General features: G+C 43.5%; 1 protein-coding gene across 9 annotated transcripts in view; it reads right to left on the bottom strand.

The window, feature by feature from the left end:
• Nucleotides 1–3,221: 3,221 nt before the first annotated feature.
• The window catches only part of RPRD2 (regulation of nuclear pre-mRNA domain containing 2), a 74,253-nt gene continuing 57,756 nt past the window's right edge, over nucleotides 3,222–19,718 (bottom strand). For 2 of the 9 annotated variants that reach the window (XM_080647510.1, XM_080647511.1), the window contains 3 exons: nucleotides 18,205–18,405; nucleotides 8,694–9,878; nucleotides 6,739–8,553 (listed from right to left, as the gene is read on the bottom strand). In XM_080647510.1, the coding sequence (XP_080503636.1) occupies nucleotides 8,465–8,553; nucleotides 8,694–9,878; nucleotides 18,205–18,405 (1,475 nt within the window). In that variant the 3' untranslated portion in view covers nucleotides 6,739–8,464. Of the gene's footprint in view, nucleotides 9,879–18,204; nucleotides 18,406–18,935; nucleotides 19,127–19,718 lie in introns of those variants that run through there. The other 7 variants (XM_080647512.1, XM_080647513.1, XM_080647507.1 and 4 more) reach the window with 5 other exon arrangements.

Here is a 19,718-nt window from a genome sequence, read left to right as displayed (position 1 = left end):
ACCCTCAGAGAAGTCGCAATCTCTGAATCCAAAGCCTATATACTATGCCATGCTCTGCTGCCTCTCCGACACCAGAATAGTCAGAATGCATCACGTTTGGTAGCACGGCTCTGCTTACTCTCCAGGTACACTACTTGGAGCATTTGGGGCCCAAAAGGCTTTAATTATATAGGTTGGAGTAAGGAGTCCAATAAAAAGCCAAGAAAAGAGGCATCTTACCAAATTTTTTCTAGCATACCAAAGATAAGGAAAAAGAAGTGTTCATGAAATAATGCCAGATTTCACAGAAGTCTAGGGAAAAGGGAATCCTCAGTTAAGGGTATCCTAGACCTTTAATCAAGTTTTGGAATTCTCAGTTTTACTTCACCTTTAAATTAGACATCTTAAAGTTAGCTAAAGCTTTGAGGTGGTATTGTTATAATCAGAACAACATATACCTCCAAATCTATCTTAGCTCTTAGAAGCAAAATTTCCCTGCATCAAGGAGACAGAAAAGATACTGGAGGTGAAAAAGATACATTTAAGAAGATGAAATATATAAAGGTTATATCACTGCCACCAAGTGCTTTTGAGGCTCACCCAATTAGCCAAGTGGCTAGAGGTACAGCAGGTGGTGTGGGGAGTTTGGGTTTATTAGAAAGCCTTTTCCCTTAGTAATAAAGATCTAGGATGGGGCAGGCTTTTTACTTTAACAGTGCTTTAAGGTGCCATGAAGAGGAAAAGGTCAATCAAATTTGCTGAGTAAGTAAAGGGAGAAAAGCTTTCTATTAGGAGCATGGAAATAAGTTGAACTTGGCTTTGAAAACAAAGCCTTGGGTGCACCTAAAATCTCTAGTTCCCTTTCCCCAAGACATCTCCTGAGTCTATAGAAGAGAAACAAGGAAACAGCCACCTCTACCCCCCGCCTTTTAAACAACCCTCCAAGGGAAAAACAGAAGTCTCCCACACACAGGAACCAGTGCAGGGGTGCCAACTTAGGTTCGATGCTGAAGTAAAAAACAAAGGAAAGAGCAAAGTACTCCAAAAGAAGGTCCTAGATACATCCACAGAAGGCAATTAAGGCCCACTGCCCATAACCAAGATTTCAAATTCATCCTTCACTAGTCTCTACTGCCCTTGGCAATGCCTGGCTGCCTAGGAGATATGGGACCTGAGCTGTCTCATGTAGGTGCAAAGGATTCCTAGCCAGGGGAGGGCAAAACTGAAGCACAGGGTGCCACCCATCTCCTTTCTCTCCACGCATTTCAACTGAATTACCCCAAGACAAATGTAAGAAGTCTCAAGTCCTCATCTCTTCCACAAATTATGCAGCAAAGTAATTCTCAAAAATAAGGGGAGTCTTTGCCCTAGCTGGGTTGGCTCAGTGGATAGAGCATCGACCTGCGGACTGAAGGGTCCCAGGTTCGAATTTGGTCAAGGGCATGTATTTCAGTTGTGGGCTCGATCCCCAGTGAGGCCGTGCAGGAGGCAGCCAATCGATGATGTTCCTCTCTCATTGATGTTTCTATCTATCCCTCTCCATTCCGCTCTCTAAAAAGACAGTAAAAACATATTTTAAAAAAAGCGGGGGGTGAGGGGAGCCCTTGCCAGGTGCACGAAAAGATTTTGGGTTTGATTTGTGCTCAGGGTACATACCTAGGTTGTGGGTTCGATCCCTGGTCGGGGCGGGTATGAGAGGCAACCAATCTGTTTCTCTCTCACATCAATGTTTCTCTCTCTCCCTCAAACCAATAAACATATCTTTTGGTGAGGTTTAAAAAACACGTAAGGAGAAACATAAGGAAGTAATAAGAAAAATAAGGAAGTTGCTGGAACATTGAATTTGCTATGAACCCCAACAGGTCCAGGGTGGACTGGTTTAGCCAACACGCCTTTGAGTCAAACACAAAAAACAGTGGCCTGTACTTGTGTTTTCTGTTGGCACTGCTCACTAGCCCCGCCACCCACATCTGTATTCTCACCTTTTGACTCTTGACACAGTGAGCACAAAGGGAAAGCAGAAAATAAAGGAACCGTAAGGTACCTGCAGTGTGTTTCTACATAGATCTCAGCCTTCGTATCCCCTTCCTCTCAAACGCATAACTAAACATGAGGTTCCTCCTGTTCTCCCCCAGCAGCCAGTCAGAATTGGATGGTTTTACATTGCACTTGACTTGCTCTTTTAACCTGACGCATGCAGTTTTTACTTCTACATGGGGGGAGAACAGGATGTTTACTTAGGAGCCCTTGTCTCACTCATGTCCCTTTAGCAGCTTTGTCTAGGCAGCCTGTGAGTTATTACTCAGCAATTGTGAGCAGCAGCTGACCGGACTTGTCTATACAGTTACTCATAAACAAGTATGAGAAACACCCCAGTACCCTAAATCCATTCGGATGGCGTTTGTGTTACTGGATTTACGTGCATGTGGGAGTAACTCATCCCTCCTGTACCAGACTCGCCTAAGAACAATCTGGGGGAAGGATCCATTTCCAACATGCCCAGAAAGGCCAATGAGAAAGTCTAAAAGCTACTGCTTCCTTGAGGGTGAAGACAAGAATCAGGTGGGCAAGTCAAGATCCCAAGGGGACAAGGAAGAAAGGTGAGCCAGACCCCAGCGGCAGTCAGTTCAGCGGTACACCCTGCCTGCTGGGTGTGCTCCCAGGCCGCTGCTATTTCTGCATTTCTGGTGACGTGTGTAGTTTCACATAATCAAGGCTGCTATTTAGAGCTTCTGTCCTGCCAGTGACCCAGGCCTGATCTAGATGCCTGCCGTGACTCTCTCTACCCCTGAGAGCCCACATTCCATTCTTTAAGCCTCTGTGGGTTATGGAAAAGGGATGGGGCAAGAGAGAAGGGTTGTGTGGTTTCTGTATGACAGATTGCAAATATGCAGCAGAAACGGGTAGATGTGGGCACAGAAGTGGCCAGAGGACCCCTGTCACCTCCCCAAATTCTAAGCTTGCTTTAAAAATGCTTCTTTGCTCACAATTGTACTTGTTGGAGACATACACAAATAATTATCCATACAGTATAGCCCACTTCACCACCAGCCACTCCCTGAACATCTTTGATCTCATTCTACCTATAATCCCTTTCCAAAACTGAATTACACAAAGGATCAAACAAAACCCACATGGCCATGAATTCCTTAGAGATTCTGATTGCCTCAGAGACACCAAGTGCAGGAGTCAAACGGGACAGCTGGACAAGATCAATGTGAGAGGGGAAGAGCCACCACACCACAAAGAAACCATACTTTATTAAACTGGAAAACAAAAACATAATATCGGAGACAGACAGACTTAAAAAAAGAAAGGAATGGCTGGAAGAGGAAGGTGCACATGGTCACAAAAAAGGGACGAGATGGGTGGTCTGTGGTATCTGTGCGCGCCTCCGAAGTGTGCAGGCACACCCACCATCCCCTTTCCCCACACACTCTTAGACCAAAGCCAATCCAATCAGATCTTCAGAGATGTATCCAGGTTTTTCTTTTTGCATTCTGTAGTTGGTTTCACCTTCAGCCCTGTACAGTCATGTAGGGTCTTTGCTGGAGAAACGTAGATATTCCAAGGAAGGCCTTCGCCACAAAGCAGCAATTTCAGCTCCTGGAGAAGTTTCCTACTCTTTGCACTCACTCACCAGAGAAGCCAGGGGCCCTTGGTTAAAGCCCCAAATCTCAAAGAAAAATGTCAAACCTTGAGAACTAGTTATTTTATTAAGTGATAATACACATTTCAAAAGGATTTCAATGTTGTTGCCTCTAAAGCATGTACTTGTTTTGTTTTCCACACTGAACACGTGAGAATATCAATAGAACATATCTAATTTTAATTTTAACAGGCATCCCCGCCCATTCAAAAAAAAAGGGGGAGCGGAGGAAAAAGGGGGGAAAAGCAGTAATTTACAGCGGCTTCAAAACAATTAACAGCTGAAGCTTAATTCTGCATGAACCAGTAATTTCAGGAAATAGTGAATATTCTGCAATTAGGAAGTTTAGCATATTCACATTATCTAGATAGGTTTGCTGTACCATATATATCACAAACATTGTATCCCTGGGATTGGAAAGGATAAAAGTCCTACTCTCTGATCATTTTACCGTCCTGGAATCAAACCAAATTCTACTTACTCTCAACATTTGGGAGGGCAGAAGCAGGGAGAGCTTCCCTCTAAGCTCACTGAGGGGTAAACTTACAAGCTACTTAAGGACTCTCATTTCTGACGCGGTATCAGAGTTTTCGGTGGTATCAGTGTATTCACAACCCCCACTAATTCTCTGTCTGTGATTTTACAGTGAGCACCAAGGACCTTAGTAACAACTTCGCATATTCTGCTTTCATGTGAATCATGTCCTTTCCAAGACACACTATGTTATGCTTTCTTTAAAAAATATCTTGTTTATTTTTTTAAACTCAGGTTGAAATACAAAAGTCAGAGCATGGGCACGGAGTTTTAAATCACAGACACAGAAAGAATAAAACCCCTTTGTTTCATGTTATGAATACCAGAATTGTCTTTTGTTTCACTATATCACATATGTACATTGTCGTCTTCATTTACTGCTGTAGACAGAGTTCCTTAAAGTGAACAGCTGAAAGTCACACAAATCCTCACTTCCATCCTGAAACAAGCGCTTGGAGGATTTTGTGGCTTAAAAAACAAACAGCCCACAAAAGAAAGCCAGCCCTTAAAAGTCCATCTTTAAAACTGTACAAGGTCTTCCTTTCGTGTATTAGCCATCATACTTTTGAGGACAATTACTCTGCCTCAACATTCAGGAAGCCACTTTCCTGACATCCCCGTATTTTCTTATAAAACCAAATGGTCAGAGAGCCTTTTCAAGTAAACACTACTTTTAGCTTAAACAAGAGCAGCAGAAAGAATTCACATTCTTTTATTCTAGAATGAAAACACCCCCCTTAATTTCTGCAAAAAAATAAAAATAAAAAAAAATTCTATTTCAATTGAGTCAAATAGAACTCCCCCTCCCCACCGTCACTGTCCTACTTATACATATTCCTAAACAAATGTCTGAGGACTCAATGTAACTATACTGTTTCTTTGCTTTGCTACACTATATACCCCATCCCACAAACAAGGTCATGGTATCATGCATTTTTTGTGTGGGAGAGCCACAGGGCAGAGAGGCTTGAGAGGGTCAAAGAAAGAAAGAACAGTTAGTTGGCCTAGGACCAGAAATGCATTAGGGAGATGAATGACTTGCAGCATCCTAACCACAGTACACATAGCCAGCCCAAATAAATAACATGGAATAACTTACAGAGAACTCCCAAACTATGACACACACCTGGTTTAAGCTGTTCTTTATCTGAAAAGCAAGTTTATTTTGAGACAAAGCATCACCTTCTGTCACTACATTGTCCTCTCCCCCACCTTTAGTATTTCACTGCAGGAATCCAAAGCAATCCCCACACTTCCTGTGGTTCTATACTAACCTGGAAGAAAATAGGAAACTTACTAGGATTCTCTAAAACACTCAACTCATATTGTTTTACTCATCTAGCTGGAGTTTACCCGTGTACCTTAGGATAAGACACTAAATAACAAATAGTAACGCAACATTTGCTTTTTTCAATGTCCCTAAAATATAAAGATATAAACACTCAAAGGGCGGTGATTGTCTTTTCCCCAGTACTCTCTGTAGAAACACAAATAAGAAGCCTTTCAGTTCAGGGAGAAGAGAACTTTCTATGTGAAATGACTAAGAGCAGAAACATCCTTTATTTCCTACTGGGAGTGGGAAGTGAGGATAAGGCTTGAGCCTTGATATGTGATGGGCAGCTACTGTGGAGTGGGATATATTTGGATTTCTCACGTTCTCCAGTTTCTTCTGTAAAAATATGTCTAGTAATACTCACTTGTTACTAGGACACATCTGAAGAGGTGTAATAGAAAGAAAGATGCTATTGAACCTTCTTTGAAATAAACACCAAGAATGGGGTGAATACAGGAGCTCGGCAACGGGAAAGGAAAGATAAAGACAATGAATTCCCTTTCCCTGGGACTTAACCTTTGCTGAAATATGCCAACAAATACCACCTACGTTAGGGAGGCACCATGGTAAAAACGTCTACTTCTTACATTAAAAAACACAGGGACAATAGTACAGTTCCACCTTTGTAACAACTGTCAACTGGTGCAACTTTCTGGCCACAGCAGAAGCGAAAGCTGAGCGAGAAAGTCAAGAAAGAAAAGCAGGGGAGCTGGGTGTAAGAGGAGTGAAACTATCTCAAAAAACGTTTTCCATCCTCTCTCCTTTATGAAGAAGGATGGGCAGGTCACAGCACATGTTAGAGAGTTCCTTTCTCTAACTCTCTATTGTAATTACTCCGTATTTTAACCTCAAAATATATTCAGCCTGCTCTCTTTCATTCCAAAAATAAAGAGGAAAAACGTTTACTAGGACAGAATGAATATCTCCTCAAAGTTACGGCCTGATAGTGCTTTGGAAGAAGAGGCTGCCTTTTGTGTTGTTAGATTAAGATTTGAGGAGAAAGGTAAAGAGCTCAACTTCCACAGGCCTTTCGAAACAAACAAAACCGAACAGCGTGACAGCTCCGAGATCTCCCACATTTCCTCCCTTGCAACATCTCTCGGCTGTCAGCAGGGCAGAGACACAGGGAAGGGAGCCAAGCTGGTGACAGCAGTTAAGGTAGCTGGAGAGAGAAGGGGGCAGGAACCCTTCCATTGACTACCGATAAGCCAAACCCAAAATAACATCCCAACATTGCACATTATCATCTGTACTGGTGGAGGTTTTATTTCAAATGCAATAATACTCTTCAATAGGTGGGTTAATAGAAGATTTGTTTTCCTCCCCGTCCCTCAAACTCCCAGCCAAAGAAGTGGCTTTGGTTGTGTTTCTTTGCTTGCTCCCCTCCACCCCCCTAAAACACAAACAGCTTGGGGAAGGCAGGTAAGTGCAGCGGGCAGGAGGACTGGATGGGATAGTGAAATGTAAGTATATATGTACAACTTTTTACTTTGGAAGGGAGGCCCTTGGTCATAGAAAAATAAATCAAAGGAGGGAAAACAAACAACAATAAACCAAACTCCTACTTCCAATGCTCTCTAGACTGTTCCAAATGCCTTTCCCTTGGTCTCCATCAGTACCTGGGAGGGAAGAATGGGCGTTTTGGTGCAAAGAACGGAGGGCCCCTAACAAAAGGTGGCCTGGGTCTCTTTAAACTGTGGAACGGGTCTCTGCCGAGAAAAGGTTCCCTAGGCCGAAAGTCTGGCCGGGGATTCCGCAAAATCATACCACTCCGGTTGATGATGTCTCTGTGTGAGGGACCCAAGGGGAGGCCACCGCTGCTGTTGCTGCCTCCCCCACCTCCTCCATGGGCTGGGCCCAGGTGCTCCAGAGAATGGGAGGGTAGGCTCAGGCTCTCCCGTACACGGCTAAGGCCAGGGCCGTTGAGGTCCCGTTGGGTGGGGCCCCCATGGTCCCTGGGTCCTGGGAGCACCCCAAAATGATCAGCCAAGGTCCCTTGAAGGAGAGAACTATGGTCCTTGGGAAATACTGCCACTGCTCCTGCCACTCCGTGCTCTGCCAGTGGTGGGGCTGGGAAGGGTACAACCCCAGAGTGGTCAACAGGGGGAGGAGGGGGGGGAGTAGAAAAGGGGACACCACTCCCACCACTGCTGCTATGCTCCCCAGGGGCTGGAGGGGGTGGGGTGGGGAAAGGAACTCCGCTGTGCTCTCCAGGAGGGGGGGGCGGGGCAGCATGGGCCAAGGCGGCCTCCTTTGTGAAGGGGTTCGAAAGATCCACAGAGGGTAGATGAGTGGGTGCATCTCGAGAGAAGACACCACCACGATCCTTAGGAGGGGCGGGTGGGGCAGATGACGGCCCCACTGGCTCTCTTTGGAAGGGTGTCCCATGTTCCAAGGGGGATGGGGGAAGATGATGCTCAAATGTTGAGTTGAAACTGTTGGAACGAAAGCTGCCGACACTTTCCTGAAATTGGGGTGCCCGTTCCTTGTATGGTGCTGCTTTAAAGCCAGTGAGGCCTCCGCTGCCCCCACCCCCAAGGGATGCCAACTCAGAGGCACTTGAGGGGCCATTGTCAAAAGAGCTGCCTGAGGTGCTCAGATCAAACCAACCCACCCTTGAAGCCTCACGCCCATGTCCTCTATTTCCCTTCCCAGGAACTCGGACGGACTCTACGGTCTGTATGGGCTCCCCGGACATCCTCCTGTTGGAAGCGCTGTGGTAACCCAAGGTTTCTATCGGGGCCCCCTTTTCTTCAGTGCTGTCCGGCACGTCCAGGCAGGAGGAGGAGACGCGCGTTTCTATGCGGTGGTAGTGCTCTTCTTGCTGCTGCTGCTCAGTGGCGCTCAGGCTGGGCTGGGTGAGGTTTGAGAGACTGACACCATCGCTTGAAGTGCCCTTGCTGGGGGCCTGGACAAAATGCTTATCATCCGAGGGCTTTCGTGAGGCGTTTTTAAGCATATTCTTAAACTCAATCGTCGACGTGGTGGAAATGGTGGAGGCCAGGACTTTCTCCACGCCTGATGCGGGTGGATGGCCCGTGGGAGCAGCAAGGGTATTCTGCGGAGAGAAAAGGGAACGCTGTGGGACTGGGTGAGGAGAGTCTGGGTACTGCTTCTGTGGCAAACTGAGATGCCCAGTGGTAGATTGAGACAAGCTATTGTGGTTGGAGTCAGGGGTGAAAAATGAATCATTCTTACTCGGTGACGGTGACCGGTTAGACCCAGGTTCATTCCCTCTTATGCTGAAGGCACCAAACAGCCCAGGGGAAGGTGAGAGAAGGTCACAGTTCTCACTAGAGTCCAGGAGGGCCCTTACAGATGGAGGGAAGGCAGACTTTACCCCAAATTCTTGGGCCCTGTGGCTGTAACTGGACAGGATTGGCTGGTAGTCGGTGGTATCAGAAAGCTTGCTGGACTTCAGGATAGACTTGGCTGGTTTCTTCTCTAGGTTCATCATGGCAGAGGGTGGAGGCCCTGAATACTCAAAATCTCGGTAATCCTCATCTTCCTGGAAAGAAGTATCTGGATAGAACTTCTCCTGTGAAGAGTCCATCAGGGAAGATGGTCTCTCCATTCCATCAGAAGGCTGCTTATAGGGTGATTCACTGGCCAGGCCAAAGGGTCGAAATGTAGGTACAGAATTGGAGAGCTCCCTGGGGTAGCTTTCCTCTCGCCCGGGGGGTGGTGATCTTGTACTGCTGGGTGTTGAAGAACCAGGGCTAATGATCTTAGAAAGCAGGGACATGGTATCTACACTGCTGGATGTGGGCTTGTCCATCATCTCATCTTGGGTGGGTGTCCCACTGCGTTCATCCCGCACAGGGGTTCCATCAATGTTGTCGACTGAAGTGCTAGTAGGGCCACGCTGGAAGTCTGAGGGATGGCTTTCTGCTGGGGCACTGGACCCCAAACTGCTCAGGATTGGGATGTTTAAGTTTAAGCCACTGAAACCAGGATTACCTTTTAAGAAGTTATGGATCTTCATTTCCAGGCTGGGGGAGGTGGACTCGGACTCCAGCTTTGGCTTGGAAATCTCTGAAGATTGGCACATGGCAACTTCAGGAGGTGGGGCAGCAGGGCTATTATTGTGGGTGCCTGTAAACCCCAGAGAGGTGGACGGCAGCTTGAATGTAGTGCTTGGAAGCCCTGGGCTTTGCCCAATTGAGGCCTTGCTGACTGAAGTTGAAGAGACTTCAGATGTCGATGAATTAGGAGAATAGTTGAAGCTTTTGGGAATAAAAGACTGGGTATTGGAGGGTAGATTTCTTCCTTTTATGTTAGAGACTGTAGTGGTGTTGGCAGGGGAAGCTGAAGTGCTCTGGGATGCAGCTTCACTGGCTGGAGCTGGGTTCCCAGTAACACTCTGAAGTAAAGATGACAGGCCTGTAGAAGCAGAGATTAGAGGAGTTAAAAAGAACAACTCCCTACCTTACAATAAAAACAATTTAGGCTAATCGGGTATTCTCATTCATTCCAGTGGGAACCAGATAGACATTAAAATGTGAGGCCAAAGGAAATCCTGACCAAACAAGCATTGCTGCTAAATGTCACAGAAAACACTGGACTTATCTGCCAATATAAAGAGAGGAAATCACTGAAATGCTTCTGGTACAGTCATGAAACAAGTCCAACATGGCACAGTAAAAGGCAACAGGAAGGGGTAGATTTTCGTGTCAGAATCATTCATAGTTAAAACAAGACAAAGCAGGAAAAGAAAGGAAGCAAAACCATTCTTAAAATAACACTTTAAGCCAGTATTTCTTTCTTTTTCTTTTTTTGTTAATCCTCACCCGAGGATATTTTTCCAATTGATTTTTGGAGAGTGATTGGGAAGGAAGGAGGGGGAGACTGAGGGGGAGAGGGGGAGGGAGCGAGAAACAACAATGTGAGAGAGACAAATTGATTACCTCCTGCACACATCCAGACTGGGGCCTGGGGATCTAACCTGCAACCCAGGTATGTGCACTTGATCAGAATCAAACCAAGACTCTCCGTGCTTGGGCCGACACTCTAACCACTGAGAAACACTGACCAGGGCAAGTCAGTATTTCTTTCTTTCTTTCTTTCTTTTTTTTTTAAATGTATTTTATTGATATTTTACAGAGAGGAAGGGAGAGGGATAGAGAGCTAGAAACATCGATGAGAGAGAAATATCGATCAGCTGCCTCCTGCACACCTCCCACTGGGAATGTGCCCGCAACCAAGGTACATGCCCTTGACCGGAATCGAACCTGGGACCCTTCAGTCCGCAGGCCGACGCTCTATCCACTGAGCCAAACCAGCTAGGGCAAGTCAGTATTTCTTTTTTTTTTTTTTTTTTTTTTTTTAAATAAATCTTTATTCAGATCATTACAATTATTTCTCCTTTTTCCCCCCATAGCTCCCCTCCACCCCTTTCCCACCCCACCTTCTGCCCTTACCTCCCCCCCACTGTCCTCATCCATAGGTGTATGATTTTTGTCCATTCTCTTCATGAACCCCCCATACCCCTTTCCCCCTGAGAATTATCAGCCCACTCCCTTTCTATGCCCCTGATTCTATTATATTCACCAGATTATTCTGCTCCTCAGGTTTTTAATTCACTTGATTTTTAGGTTGGCTTGTTGATAGATATGTATTTGTTGTTCATAATTTTTTCTCTTTACTTTTTTCTTCTTCCTCTTCTTTAAGAATACCTTTCAGCATTTCATATAGTACTGGTTTGGTGGTGATGAACTCCTTCAGCTTTTTCTTATCTGTGAAGCTCTTTATCTGCCCTTCAATTCTGAATGATAGCTTTGCTGGGTAGAGTAATCTTGGTTGTAGGTTCTTGCTATTCATCACATTGAAAATTTCTTGCCACTCCCGTCTGGCCTGCATAGTTTCTGTTGAGAAGTCAGCTGACAGTCGTATGGGTGCTCCCTTGTAGGTAATTAACTGTTTTTCTCTTGCTGCTTTTAATATTCTCTCTTTGTCTTTTGCTCTTGGCATTTTAATTATGATGTGTCTTGGTGTGGTCCTCTTTGGATTCCTTTTGTTTGGGGTTCTGTGGGCTTCCTGGACTTGTAAGTCTATTTCTTTCATCAGGTGGGGGAAATTTTCGGTCATTATTTCTTCAAATAGGTTTTCAGTATCTTGCTCTCTCTCTTCTTCTGGCACCCCCATAATTCTGATGTTGGTACGCTTGAAGTTGTCCCAGAGTCTTCTTACATTATCTTCAACTTTTTGGATTTTTTTTTTTGCTTTTTGCTTTTTCGGTTGAGTGTTTTTTGCTTCTTTGTATTTCAATTCTTTGACTTGATTCTTGTGTTCCTCTATTCTGTTTCTGGGTCTCTGTATAATATTTTTTATTTCAGTCAGTGTATGTTTAATTTCTAGTTGGTCCTTTTTCATATCTTCGAGGGTCTCGTTATATTTATCGGCCTTTTCTAGGATATTCTTAAAAAGTCTTATAACGGTGGTTTTGAATTCTATATCCAGTCGTTTGTTTTCCTCCATTTCTTTCGTTTGTGATCTGATTCTTTGACCCCGCATTTTCACTGAATCCCTGAGTTGGTAAGGTAGATATTTGTGCTAGGTTTCCAATATGGCCCAGTGGGTCTGCTTCCCCAGTTAACCTGAGGTGGACACTCTTGGTGCACCCCTTTGTGGACTGTGTGTACAACCTTGTTGTAATTAAGTCTTTATTGTTGTTGGTATCACTGGGAAGAATTGACCTCCGGGCCAGTTGGCTGTAAGGATCAGCTGTGTCTATGCTGGGAGAAGTTCGGTGCTGGAGACAGCCTTATAGGATTAGACTTGCCAAATTGCAATAGCCTCTGTGCTCAGCTTGGATGGGGTGGAGTCTCAGTCTTGGCTTCCTGTCAGCCCCGCCCCTGCGCGCATGTGCGCTTTCAGTCCTCCGCCTTCCCCAGCTCGAGTCTCCGCCTGAGAGTCCAGACTCCCCCCACAAGAGCGTGGGTCCCCAGGGGCTCGCCTGGAACTGGGGTTCACTGCAGTCAGAAATGGGGCTCGGTGCAGTCAGAATCCTCTGACTCCCCTCCACTAGGGAAAGCCTGTGGCAACCCCCCCAGCCTTTGTGCGCACTGGCGCGGCGCGTGTGCGCACTTTCAGTCCTCCGCCTTCCCCGGCTCCTGAGTCTCCGCCCGAGAGTCCAGACTCCCCCTACAAGAGCGTGGGTCCCCAGGGGCTCGCCTGGAACCGGGGTTCACTGCAGTCAGAACTGGGGCTCAGTCAGGATCCTCTGACTCCCTTTCACTAGGGAAAGCCTATGGCTACCTCCGCAGCCTTTGTGCGCACTGGCCCGTGTGCGTCTTCAGACTTCTGCCTTTCCCAGCTCGCGGTCCGAGGCTTCCTTCCCCCTTCCGCCAGAGGAAGTCAGCCAAGCTCTCAGCCGCCCTTCCTCTCTGCGCGCACAAAGCCCCTTTGCCGTACCTCCAATTCTCTGTGAGCTTTTCTCCTTCCTTCTAGTTGTAGAATTTTCACTCAGCCTGCTTTCCTGTGGTTCTGGATGGTGTCCGTTCTGTCTTTTAGTTGTAGTTTTGAAATTGTTGTGCGAGGCAGCAGTTTAGGTGTTTACCTATGCCGCCATCTTGGTTTTCCTAAGTCAGTATTTCTTAATGTTTGATCTGTGGAACTGTTTCTCTAAATATATATATATATATATATATATATATATATATATATATATATATTTTTTTAAATTTTTATTGTTGACACTATTACAGGTGTCCCCATTTCCCCCTCCTTTGCCCACCTCCACCCAGCCTGTGCCCCTTCCCTCTGGCCATCACTATCTAAATAGATACTCTGTCCTTCATTTCCAACCTCCATGATTATCTCTAGTAAGTTAATGCACATTGTTATTCTCGAGAGATAACATATGCAAATTGCAGAAATATATTTGAACCAGGGCGCTTTTTAAAAGAAGCATCTTTTGCTATCATTTTTGGGAAACAATGCTCTAAGCCAGCGGTCGCCAACCTTTCGGACCTCATGGACCACCAGTGGTCCACGGATCACGGGTTGGCGACCACTGCTCTAAGCTATCGTTTTTGGTTGTAAAATGTAGCAATAATAAACATATAAACCTACACCACAAACACTTACAAAGCTAGATCATCAAAGGCTCTGATCCTTTCAGAAGAAAACACATACCCCCCCACCTTATAGTGGGGAAAACTCAAGGATTACTGTTGATAGTGGTAAGATTCAAGCCTACTTAATGATAGACAAAAACTTGTCAGAAGCCATGAAATATAAATTTTTGGGCAAAGGCTGAAGTCCATCAAAGCAAACTGCTCCTGTAGAATTTTTTTTTAGAAAAACATGACAAAAAGAAGATAACAGGTCCTATATATTAAAATCCTATTTTAGCCGAAACCGGTTTGGCTCAGTGGATAGAGCGTCAGCTTGCGGACTGAAGGGTCCCGGGTTCGATTCCGGTCAAGGGCATGTATCTTGGTTGCGGGCACATTCCCATTGGGAGGTGTGCAGGAGGCAGCTGATCGATGTTTCTCTCTCATCGATGTTTCTAGCTCTCTATCCCTCTCCCTTCCTCTCTGTAAAAAATCAATAAAATATATTTAAAAAAAAAAAAAAGAAAATCCTATTTTAGAAAATGTACCCACTTTCTAGTCATAAATGAAAACTTGTATATACTCCACCCAAACTTATAGCTTTTAGTTACACAATAAAATGGCTTCTTCATAATGACATGGTGAAAGAAAATACTTCATAAAATACTTCAATTAATGTTTCTTCAAAATTTTAATTTTAATCCATATTTGCTAAGAGATTTAAGGTCTGAAGAATTTTTTTTAAAAATTAATCCTCACCTGAGGACATTTTCTCCATTTTTAAAATTCTTTTTTAAAAAATAATTCTTTATTGTTGAAAGTATTACATATGTCCCCTTATTTCCCCCAATGACTTCCGCTAGCCCTCCCCCCATTGATTTTTTTAGAGTGTGTGGGAGGGAAGAAGGTAGGGGGAGAGAGAGAGTGAGAGAAACATTGATGTGAGAGAGACACACCGACTGGTTGTCTCCCCCACATACCCTGACTGGGGCTAGGATTCGAACCTGAAAAATACCCTTGGGTGAGGATTAACAAAATACAAAACAAAACAACCACAAAAAAACAAGAAATAAAAAAAGAAAGATACTATTCATATTTCTGGCAATAGGTGAAACAGTTTTGTACCACTAAATATTACTTTTCTTCAATCTTTTTTTGTTAATACTCACCTGAGGATATTTTTTCCATTGCTTTTCAGAAGTGGAAGAAGGGAATGGGGGAGAGAGAAATATTGATGTGAAAGAGACACATCGACTGGTTGCCTCCCGAGTATGCCCTGATCTGAGGCAGGGAACGAATGGACAATCTAGTTACGTGCCCTTGACCAAAATCGAACCCGCCACCCTTGGGTGTGCAATCTGATGCTCTAACCACTGAGCAACATCGGCCAAGGCACTTTTCTTCCATCTTAACAAGCCATACTCTACAGCAAGCATGTCACACTCGCAGCCCACCAGCTACAAATTTGACATGCTTGCTCTACAGCCCTTTGCCCACTTAAGTCATTCTTTTGTGTTGAAAATCTGCCAATAAGGGCTATGAGTGACATAATCAGAGCAAAGTTCTAAGAGATTTTCTTTATAGTCTTTTGAACACATCCATTTAAGTTGTTGGGCACAGTTGTCTTAAGGAGAATTCCACTTTCCCTAAAGAAATGAAAGGTGATGAACTGCCGTTATTCCACAAATGTTGTTTTCTGAGATTTCCACTTCTCATTTTGTCAGAACACACCTAGTTCTGCTCAAATTTTGCCTGATGAGAAAGCCCACATAATCCTGTTGCAACAATTTCCGTGTGTGTGCGTGTGTGTGCGTGTGTGTGTGTGCGCGCGCGCGTGCCCACCCAAAGCTATTCTTGTTCCTCTGGCATTTGCCCATACAGCCATGTAGACTGCATGCAATGGACTGATGGAATGCAGAAGGAAACACAGCTAAGCTAGCTGATGCTGGACTAGACTCGGCTCTAACATGGAAAGGAAACTCTGGACACTGGCTCCGATTTTAGCTCTGCTGAACCCCCAGCTACACGTCTTCTATGACTGGACTAAGGAAAATGGGACCTTGAAATTCAAGGAATTAATTCCATGCAAATAAAAAAAATCACTCATTCTCCCATGCAAGTCTTAGAAAATTCTTTTTTTCAGGATATCATGAGACTTCTACTCCCACAATCAACAGTTGGAGACGAGGACCTCACCCCTCTGGTAAAAGATAGCAAACCACGATGGGACAGAGACGGGGAGATTGAAGACAAGGACAACACAGCATCCCTCCCTTGTCATTGCCATTTCCGTTTCTCAGAAAGCTGGTTTGCAGCCTCTGGACCTCGGAGGGTGAAACAGCAGGAGAAGAACCTGGCCTAGATCGTGGCTGCAGAGCTAAATTACATTCCCCAACCTCCTGTGCAGTGAGACCTGGCTGGGAAACTGAATGTGAGCCACGGGATGAGGGTGGAGCTCCCCACCTGCAGGCCTGGCTCATACACCTCCCCTGCATAGCTCCCCCTGCTCGGTCCCTGGCTGTCTGGCTGGAATGGAGCCCATTCCCAGGGCAGCCACATACTGGAGAAAAGTCACAAGATGCAAAGAGCCTGGGCCTCTGAATCATTGTCTGGAGGGGAGGCATCAAGATGCGCTCCCAGCCCTAGCCAGTTTGGCTCAGTGGATAGAGCGTTGGCCTGTGAACTGAAAGGTCCAAGGTTTGATTCCGGTCAAGGGCACATGCCCGGGTTGTAGGCTCAATCCCCAGTGGGGGACCTGCAGGAGGCAGCCGATCCACCATGATTCTCTCTCGTCATGGATGTTTCTCTCTCTCTCTCCCTCTTCCTTCCTCTCTGAAATCAATAAAAATATATTAAAAGAAGAAAAAAAAGAAAAGTTCTTAAAAGTAAAAAAAAAAAAAGATGCGCTCAGGTGTATGTAATGTTAGCAAGATATAAACTTGTATTGTGGTAAGCCACTGAGACTGGGGAACCATCTGCTACTTTGGCCAACTAACAAGAACTGTTACTGAATTTGGTATACTGCTGTAATAAAAACTTAAAGTATTAAAACAAAGAAAAGCTTCTTCTTTAAGATATATCTATCCAAGAAGCTAAAAAAAGAAGCTAAAACAAGTGAGTTCAAAATTTTTACTATAATTATAGGCTAGAAGGGAGAATCATAAACATGATGCTAATCTCTAAAACCAAATATCTCTGAAATTAGTAGTATAAGATGTGCTGTAGTATTATCATTAATTCTTTGTTGCTGGTCTATGAATTGGGGATATGAATTATCATTTAGTACTATTTAGTTCAGCCCTGGCTGGTATGGCTTAGTTGGTTAGAACATTGTCCCTTAGACCAAACGGTGGCAGGTTTGGTTCCCCATCAACCTGGCACATACTCAGGTTGAGGGTTTGATCCTCATTCAGGGCACATGTGGAAGGCATCCGATTGACGTTTTTCTCTCACATCAATGTTTCTGTCTCTCTCTCTCTCTCTCCCCCCCTCCCTCTCAACCTACCTCTCTCTAAAAATCAATTTAAAAAATTGTATTTAGTTCAATGTACTAAAATTCTCCTATATATTAAGACAAAGTTCACTATAATATAGTGCTTGGCTGATCCACTTACAGAACAGTTAGGAAATAAAATTGATACCTGTAATGTTCTCTACTCATATAAAGCAGAGTTTCTCAACCTCAGTACTATTGGCATTTGGGGCTGGATAATTCTTTATTGCTGGGGCTGTCCTGTGCACTGTAGAATGTTCAGCTGCTACCCTGGCCTTTATGCATTAGATGCAGCAGCATTTCCACCCACCCCAGTTATAACAAACAACACCTTTAGGACACTGGCAAATATCCCCTGGAGCTTACTGGTTGAGATTTAGTGATATAGAGTAAATCACTATAAAGATACTGTTCTGGTATTTGTAATTAATGCATAATTATACTGAAATACTTGTGTTGGTAGCTGGAGGGTCTGGGAATAGAAGCAGGGAAGTTTATGAAAAAAAAAAAATGTTAGAAGTAAACAGTTTTAGGCCCAACACAGATAATTAGCAAAGCTGAAGAGAGGTTCAAATAAGGTAGAGATTATATGTAAGCAAAAACAAAAAGATTCACTACACATCTATAAATAGAGGCCTCTATAAAACATTAGGACATAAATGAGACAATCATATCTCGTAAGATATTTGATAGCAGATTGACCTTTCTTACTGTCGTCAGCTTCAGTTAACATTAAAATATGTAAACCTCAACATATACTAACCTGTACTAAGAGCTGGGATAAATGCAGCCCCTAGGGTGTCATGGTGTAGGTGAAAGACTACCGGACTCCAGTCAAGAAATATGGCTTTTAGTCTTGGCTCATCACTGAATAGGTAGATGTGTGACCTTAAGCAGGTCACATCACCTCACTGAGCCTTAATTTCCTCACCTGAAAAGGAGGGGATTAGACTAGATGATATTTAAAGTCTCTCTCATCTTTGATACTTTATAATACTACAAATGCCAGCTCACAGATGATAAATATAAAGAGAATAATTAATCAACTATATTATATATTTCATGGCTTTGGATTTTTTCTTTTTTCTCAGAAATGGAACCCAGGCTTAAGCCAGAGACAAGCATAGACAGTTCAAGTCCCTCTGGCATGTCAGTTTACCTTGCAGGGCAGGGGCTGACTGGGTCTGGGTTTTGGAAAGAGCAGACAGAATGCTCTCTGGGGTGATCTCCACTTTCGAGAGGATATTTGCCAGAGGGTTGTGAGATGTTGTCGTGGCAGGTGCAGGTGTTTTCAGGCCACTGGAGAGGTTGCCAGGACTTGTAGGAGTTCCTGGAGAAGGTCTTGATGCAGGACTGACCCCTGGTGGCAGAAAGATTAACTCAAGCAAATGCAACTCAAAATGACTTTTAAATCCATAATACTTTCCACTCAACATTTTTCTATGACCGATTCACAAATGGTCCATATCATGGCTTGTATCCCCCGCTCCCTAATCTGAAAATTAGATGAAGATTTGCTTCCATCTAGTTGGAGCACCCCTAAAATAAACAAATATTAAGTTTTCCTCATATGTAATTCCCTTAGTTTTGAGAGCTCCAACAGAAAGAGACTAAGGAACCTATTTCTTTTTTCTCTATGAAACGAAACCTATACCTCAGAGTACTGTAGGTGCCCCCAAAATATTGCTGACTGATTATGATCAGAGCCACTGCAATTGTATAACTCAGCCACAGCATAATTTTATGTGATTAATAAGATTTTGCTTTTGAAATGGTCTATAAAATGAGATTATATAAGCAACCTCCTTTATACTTTTATATTTTAAAACAATGGATTGATTTTTAACATAGGGAAAAGTATATAAAAATAAAATTTTTTTGATTTTTTTTAATGATCAAAAATATGAACAGGTATTTCACACAAAACATTATAAGCAAATGAAAAATATTTAAACCACATCTTTAATCAAAAGGATGCAAATTAAAACAAACAACTTTTAAAGATTGAATTTAATAAAGATTAAAACAAAACAAAATAGTTTTGGAGAAGCTGCCACACAATGGGGACTTTTATACAGTACCTGGAACATAAATAGTACATTTTTGGAGATCATTGTAATTATAACATGAAAAGACTTAAACAATCTAAGTGCTGATTTTTTTTGGAATCTATCTTTTAGAAATCATATATTTAAGTACTTTTGAAGAAATGAAATAATTGGGATTTTCTTCAAAATAATCAGGATTGGGTAGGCCATGTGTTTATATAGTTGAAGGAGTGATGAGTATGCGGAGGTGCTCTACATACTCATTAAAATTTCCATTAAAAAAAAAAAGCCCTATATATGCATCAACCATTATGGGAAGGGTTGTGCATAAAATTTTAGCATCATGGTTGTTTGTGAAAAATTGGAGACATACTGGATGTCTAATAATTAAAAGGCTTAAATAAATAATAAACTATATAGCTAAAATTTTAAATAGCTGGTTTCAAAACAGTATATGCAATATGCTTCAATTATTAAAAGAACAATTATTACAAATATTTAATCTCCCAAAACATTCAGATACACACATACTTGGTAAGGTTATATACAAGTGATTTTCTTTGGGATAGAATTATATTTATTTTTTGTGGGAGTGCACTGACCACCAGGGGGCAGCTCCTGCATT

The sequence above is a fragment of the Plecotus auritus genome (assembly GCF_963455305.1).
Source record: "Plecotus auritus genome assembly, chromosome: 12".
Classification (NCBI taxonomy): domain Eukaryota; kingdom Metazoa; phylum Chordata; class Mammalia; order Chiroptera; family Vespertilionidae; genus Plecotus; species Plecotus auritus.
This window is presented reverse-complemented; position numbering and strand designations above follow the sequence as displayed.